The sequence below is a fragment of the Anneissia japonica genome, unplaced genomic scaffold (assembly GCF_011630105.1).
Source record: "Anneissia japonica isolate Jap-2015-1 unplaced genomic scaffold, ASM1163010v1 scaffold287864_len1152817_cov193, whole genome shotgun sequence".
Classification (NCBI taxonomy): Eukaryota; Metazoa; Echinodermata; class Crinoidea; order Comatulida; family Comatulidae; genus Anneissia; species Anneissia japonica.
Genome location: NW_022710960.1, coordinates 886,896 through 893,866, shown reverse-complemented (window position 1 = coordinate 893,866; position 6,971 = coordinate 886,896). Strand labels below are relative to the sequence as shown.

General features: G+C 35.2%; 2 protein-coding genes across 7 annotated transcripts in view; both read right to left on the bottom strand.

The window, feature by feature from the left end:
• Nucleotides 1-6,971, bottom strand: part of LOC117107160 (alkaline phosphatase-like) — a 59,240-nt gene that overhangs the window by 26,576 nt on the left and 25,693 nt on the right. For 2 of the 5 annotated variants that reach the window (XM_033248746.1, XM_033248745.1), the window contains exons 6-8: nucleotides 6,821-6,961; nucleotides 5,961-6,152; nucleotides 5,535-5,672 (exon numbers count right to left, since the gene is read on the bottom strand). In XM_033248746.1, coding sequence (XP_033104637.1) covers nucleotides 5,535-5,672; nucleotides 5,961-6,152; nucleotides 6,821-6,961 — 471 coding nt within the window. Of the gene's footprint in view, nucleotides 1-4,773; nucleotides 5,141-5,534; nucleotides 5,673-5,960; nucleotides 6,153-6,820; nucleotides 6,962-6,971 lie in introns of those variants that run through there. The other 3 variants (XM_033248744.1, XM_033248743.1, XM_033248742.1) reach the window with 3 other exon arrangements.
• Nucleotides 63-4,698, bottom strand: LOC117107163. Of its 2 annotated transcripts, none has more exons than XM_033248750.1 (2): nucleotides 2,672-4,698; nucleotides 63-2,432 (listed from the first exon to the last, which is right to left on the bottom strand). In XM_033248750.1, exons 1-2 carry the CDS (start codon nucleotides 2,715-2,717, stop codon nucleotides 1,576-1,578), a joined length of 903 nt encoding a protein of 300 aa, XP_033104641.1. In that variant the 5' UTR covers nucleotides 2,718-4,698; the 3' UTR covers nucleotides 63-1,575. The 2 variants fall into 2 exon arrangements, with proteins under 2 accessions (XP_033104641.1, XP_033104642.1); XM_033248751.1 differs by having other exon boundaries at nucleotides 2,843-4,698.

The following is a 6,971-nucleotide window of genomic DNA, read 5'->3' as shown; positions in this document are numbered from 1 at the left end:
ACGAAATGTAGTCTTGTATAAAAAAAAAAAAAAAAAAAAAAAAAAAAAAAACTCGGACGATATGCTGATTACAACATTTTATTTCTCATGTAAAAAATCAAATAGAATATATTGCGTTAGGGCTATTTGATAATACCATTTAGGTTGACTTTGCTATCAACATAAACATTAGAAAAAGGAAAAGAAACAGAAACGGAAAAAGTAAAGAAAGAATAATAAATGTAAAAGGGAAAAAAGAAAATTGTGAGGCAAGAAAACGAAAAAATGAACAAGAGGGAAAGTGCATTAGAATGGAAAAATGAATGTAAAGGAAAGGAAAAAAATAAAAAGAAACAAAGATAAAAGAAGGAAAAAAAAAGAAAGAAAATGTAAAGACAAAATTTATAGGGAAATAAAGGTAAAACAGAAAATAGGAATGAAAGAAAGCAAAGGGAAGAAAAGGAAAGACATGGATAAAGGAAAAGAAAGGTAAGGTAATAAGAAGAAAGGAATTATAAAAAAAAATATCAAATAGATCAAAGAAACTATTAGTATAACATAGATTGACTTTGTCCTTGGTAGCTATATTTAGTATTTAATACCCGCTCAGATCCAATAATCAATATAATTAATAACATAATATTTAAACACAATAAAATGAGCATTGCCCTTGTCCACATGAATAACTTTTAATTTGAGCGACGAGGTTACCGTAACGATTCACTCTGACCATTCTGCGTTCTCTCCACGACAACGTAACTTGACGCTGAATGAGCGAATGCTTCAACGTGACCTTATTACGTTCTAGATCTTACCGTTTTTTCGGAAAGGAATTATCAGTGTAGTTCGAACATTATTTGTTGTGCAGATCGGTCATATCGTCTGCCGATCGAACTCATAACAATGAAATAATTTTTTCAAATTCAATAAATTAACTGTATTATTGTTATGGATGGGTACAATAATTATGTAATGTAATTCGATTTTATACCGGAGTATCAAAGTGCCTGATCAGGCGTTCGATGTGTGGTGTGGTTTAGCTCGTACAGTAACTTTCTTCTCTTCTATGGGTCTCTTCATGTCTGAGCTATCCGGTAAACCGACACCAGCTATCTCTCGTCTGTCCATAACAGGGGCTGTATGAACCAGTACACCGGTGTAACTCCCTATTCGTCTCGAAAATTGCACTGGGTTCTTTAAAGTTCACATTAGCCAAATTGTGTACACTGGGCCTACGGTTTATAGTCCTAGGCCTATAATAGAAGAGTTCCACTACCAGAACCATAGGCGAGCATGCCGTTCACCGCTCGGGTATGTAGGCCTAAATTACCTATGACTTTACATAGAGACAACCAACCATATTTTTACACATGGTGTACCGAAAGTTTAAAGAATCTGTTATAAATGTAATTTAAAGCATATTCATGATAGAAGGCGCGCCTTCCAATCCTGACATTAAGGATATTAAACCATTCCATATCTATGTGATAATTTTATACTCATCAAAAGTATTGAAGCAAATTAAAATATAAATAATATTCAAAGATCTTATTATAAGATCTTTGATATTAATAATAATGAACAACGATGACAGTATTAAGTGGCGGTTGGTGGCGGTAATTGTTCGTCTTCACTTGATACGTCATTATAAACGCTCGCAATCAGTTCTTCGTCGTGGGACTGCCTCGACAACTTTTTCGCACTCCTTAAAACATTGTAAATAACAACAATACAAAATATCATTATGAAAGACGAGGCAATTCCTAGTGCTATTACAGCTTTCGTGTTCATATGGTTGTAATCGGTTGTGAACTCCTTGCAATTGTTAATTCCGGATACATCTTCATCCAAGCCTGCAATGCTTATTACGCATACGCAGTAAGTTGTTAGGTACGATAGATTATCTATTATCAATGAATTGATTGTAACGTTTGAAATTATCTTTTTCGAGTCAATTTTAGAATCTAATAATTCACCGGAGTTACAATTCTGTTTATAGTTTAGAACGATATAATGTTTAATTCTAGTTGTGACTGGTGGCAGATGCCATGTGACTTTCTCAGCATCAAAGCTTCCAACCGACTCGACAGAAACATTAAATGCACCTGTAGTAGACATTCTCGTTGAAGGCGTCCTACTCTCAGCACGTTCTGATGACGTAAACGAAATGTGCTCTGACGTAACCGCACTACTAACAGTCGTGCCTTTCGTGGGCTTAGTGCTAATACCTTGAAGTGTGGCGCCCGCAGAGAATGATTTGGCGAAGATTTCGGCGTTGGTTTCCGCATCCGTTATAGTTGCTGATGGCGAGTTTGTTCGCAGTTCTGGTGATAATTTAACTATAGCATTTTTCGTTGAAGCCTCGTTTGATGTTTGTACACCCACGGATGTCACTGCCGTACATACAAGTGATAGCCCTATAGCAATTATTATGTGCTGCATTTTTAAAATACCTGAAATATAATGAGAAGTCGTACAAGTTTAATACCAAACGTTTCCTTTATGCCATATTCACCATATAGCGCTATTGATACCAGCATAAATTTACCTACTGCAAGATGACGATCTATGGTTTATAAATCGAAGTTTAAAGCTCTCAAAATATGCTAGTAGTATAGGCTTACTTTTCAAATGATAATTATAGCAAAATCACATACATACAGATTTAAATGCTGTATAGGAAATACCTTACCAATATACTTGTAGTAGGCGGCTGAACCGCCCGGTTTCCTCAACATGCCTTCAATTTAACAGCCGGATTTCCCGTCAAACCACTCAGCCATCATAAAACACAACTGTAGACCTACTCGATACCGAAACTATTCATTTTAAATCTGCCAATAGTCATCAACCTGATACATACCATATAATCTGATCGGAGACGATAGTCGATAAACGCACTCAAGTATAATGTTACTTCTACAGTACTGTATATGACACCAGTCGTTTAATACAAATCACAAGTGTTTACTCTATTTTCTCTATGGTTTACTTAAGGTGCGAGTGATTTTTATTTGGAAACTGAGAATCACGTTTTCTTTCGAGTTCTTATCTTCCGGCGTTGGTGTTCACAGGAAAGGAATCTAGTGCTATCTCTGAGTATTGACTCCGTATCGCTTACGTCATAATAAATCAATGAGATTTTATCAACACAGCTGTTGGTAAGACAACCAGTAAGATACGCCAAATATTATTATCATACATCCATTAAGATAATACTTATTTATCAAAACGTTATATTAAATATTAATTTAAAATAGACCTACAAAGAAATGGTCCACTCATGTTCTAATTACAAGGCGTGGTGAAGTACGCCCCCTATGTTTTCATAATTCTTAAACAACACATACGAACTGAAGTTAAAACTCGAATGTTAAACGAAGCATTTTATTACGTTTCCAATACCGCAAATATAGGCCTAATACAAAGTACACCAATCTCAAATTTAAAGCAGGATAAAACCTGGGGTGGATGTAGGGGGTGGGATGCAGAGGGTGCGATTGAACCCTACTAAATTGTATTAAGAAAAATAATTGTTGTATTATATTGTTGATATGAATTATTGGATTATATTGTTGATATGAATTATTGGTATAAGAGGCGTCGCGCGCCAGCCTTAACATCATCGCTGGTTGACTCTTCTTGCGGAGGTTTAGTTAGTAGAACCAATTCTTCTCGGAGATGTCCAGTGGTTGCATGTGAAGCAAGCTAACGCTACACTGGTCCATGTATTTATATTTCCGAATGTCAGTTTAGCCTTCAATAATCTGAATATTATCACTGATTATTATCAAATAAAACGCCATTTTAGTTGAAAAATCACTTTGTTGTAGTTAAGAGCGTATATACAAGTTCTATGTTATTTATAATTCCATGCTAACACTTGATTATCTTGTCACTGGAGTCCGTCCTTTAATTTTTATTCTGTTATATAATTTTTTGTTTATATACTTTTTAAAAATTATTATTTATCTCATCTAACAGGGAATTGACGAGTATAAAAATACAACACATAATATAAGATTAACTTTTTATAAATCATTATTAACAAACGGTCATTTATTCAACACATAACACATGCCATTTAAAACTTTTGACACAATTGTAAACTATGCTTTTAAAAAAGTAACGCATTTGTAACGATACGATAAGTTTTAACGCTTTAATTTACTTACATATCACACTGAACAACAGTCGGAAATTATTGTAACAACATCATCTAACTTCCATTTAGATCGGTATAAACAAACATGAAACAGAGTGAACAACTATGAACCACTGTATTTTAAATAAATGGGAATTGAGCCATGGCTACTTCAAACAAACATCACATTGCATTTTAAAGAATCCATCAGAACCGTAATTGTAAAAAAGAAGGAATTGCATGAATAAAGATGATAAGGTAATGATGAACATCAGAATGACAAAGTTAGCAACTTTTACATGTAGCTATGGCTCAATTCCCATTTTTTTCCTTTAAAAATAAATGCTTCACAGTTGTTCACTACCTTTATAAAGGAGGTTGCATGTTTTATCATCGTTTCACTGGAGATGGCGAAGGATTTGCCAAAACTTGTTTGTTTACACTGAGTTTTGACAATACAATCTACTAGGCCTGTATATACAAATATATATATATATATATACAAATATATATATACAAATATACATATATATATACATATATATATAAATATATATATACACAAACATATATGTACACACAAATATATATATATATATATATATATATATAATATTAATATTGGAAATTTAAACTAATAATAAGTTTTTCAATATTTGATTAAAAATGCCATGTACTATTCATGTTTTTATTATCAGTACTTTTACGTTTTTAAAAAAATACGCGTTTATATTATTGAATATTAAAGAAAACGTTTGATTAAAATTATATAAATGGATGTAATAAGTGAGAGGAATGTTGGGTAAACTATGATGGCGCTATTGCCAACAATTTCACAGTGCTCTTTATTATCTCCAACGCAAGCGGCGTACTTCATCACGTGCATTATATAGTTTTGTTCGTGGACGCCGTGGAATAAGTGCGCCATTGGACCAGTTGCGTAGATGGCAACATCTTCACCTCCATGCGTTTCTGACGACAGAGGGACCAATGCGTCTTGTTTGTAGTCCCTATCCTCTGTGGAAAAAAATCGTACATATATTTGCCTGGATTGATTTATTGCTTCATAATCATCATCATCAGTCATAACCATCAATATCGTCGTTGCCGCTGCTGTCACAACCACCACCGCCAATGCCATCACTATCAACCAAATACCAATATCCACCACCACCATCGTCATTTTTATTGTTATTGTCAATGTTATGGTCGTTTACGATATCATCGTGATCATTGTGAACTACCATTACTATCATCATCATCATCATCATCATAATTTGCATTATTTCTTCATCGTCATAATCATCCTCTTCCGTTCAACGTTCGCCCTAAACAAATCAAAATATCAGTATGCGAAATTCAAATGCAAAGAAAACACATTATAATGATAATAGTTTGCCAGTAGGCCTACCTGTGTCGACACCTGTGTTATTCGGTCTGAGGTTAGTAGCATTGTAGGACTCGGATACCTTTAACCCTCCGGGTCCATTCGCATACGCTAGTGTTGTGTATGGTAGTCTATCCTTTCCCAAGGCATCATCCACAAGTCCTAAAAACGATTACACGCCAATTTAGGCGCAACATTATTATACTTGCTATTCTTTTGATTGGTTCTTCATGATGATTGTCACCACCACCACCATCATCATCGTCATTATCATCATCATTATTTCATATTCATCATCATCATCATCATAATCATTTCATCATCATCCATCACAATCAGTCCATTGTATCTTTCCACACCATCGTCACGCTGGTGTAGGCAATCTAGGTTTCTTAATGATTTTTGGTGATACGGAGGTTGACACGCATGTTTATCATGATGGGAACCTACCTAGAATTGGATTTCCCCTCTCAGGGTAACCACCGAATGACAACGTATGACTATGGTCAGCTGTTACTATAATCAAAGTATCCTCTTCGCTTGTCATCTCTACCACCTTAGCAACGGCCAAGTGCATCTGTTTCAATTCACTTAAAGCATCGAACGCACGTCCACCATGATGGGCATGATCGATGCGGCCAGCTAATCACGGGAACAAAAATATCCAAATTGTTATAACAAAATACAAGTTCAGTATCTAGAGATGTCCAAAAAAAGTGTAGGGGGGGGGAGGCGAAAGTTTGGCCGATCGAGATAACAATGACCTAGGGGGTGCGAAATTTTTGTGTTTTAGACGCCCGAAATTAACATTGGGACTATCATTTTTTTTTTCTTTCGAAAGATGGTTGTATGTAAAGTACTCTACAAGGTTATTTTCGTCCTGAAATTTCTTTAAAGGAGACAATACCGTGTTAAAATAGTTAATTCACGATGTATGAATTCCATGGGAATAACTTATTCGCACGGTACAGGGGCGGATCCAGAGATGTCCAAAAAGGGGGGGGGGCCGAAAGGGGGAACCGAAATTTAGGCCGATCGAGACAACAATGTCCCAGGGGGTCCAGGGGTATGCCCCCGCGAAAATTTTGTGTTCTAGACGCCCGAAAATAACATTTGAGGCGTTGTGGGCTATCATTTTTTTCTTTTTCTATCTTTTTTCTTTTCTTTTTCTTTTTTTTACCTCTCTAAATCCGCCCCTGCTGTATGTATCATCAACATAAAGTTAAATCCCGTAAGTCACAATAAGCCACAAATGTTTTCTTTATTTTCAGAGTATTTACATTTATTAATCAAATCATCAAATTCCTTACCTTCCACCAAGAGAAAGTATCCTTTTTCATTTTTCTGCAATATTTGCAGTGCTTTTTCTGTCATCTCCACCAGCGATGGGTCGCCATTAGTCGTTGTATCCCTTTCTGATTCATAATCCATATGAGAACTGTCAAACAACCCTGCAATATG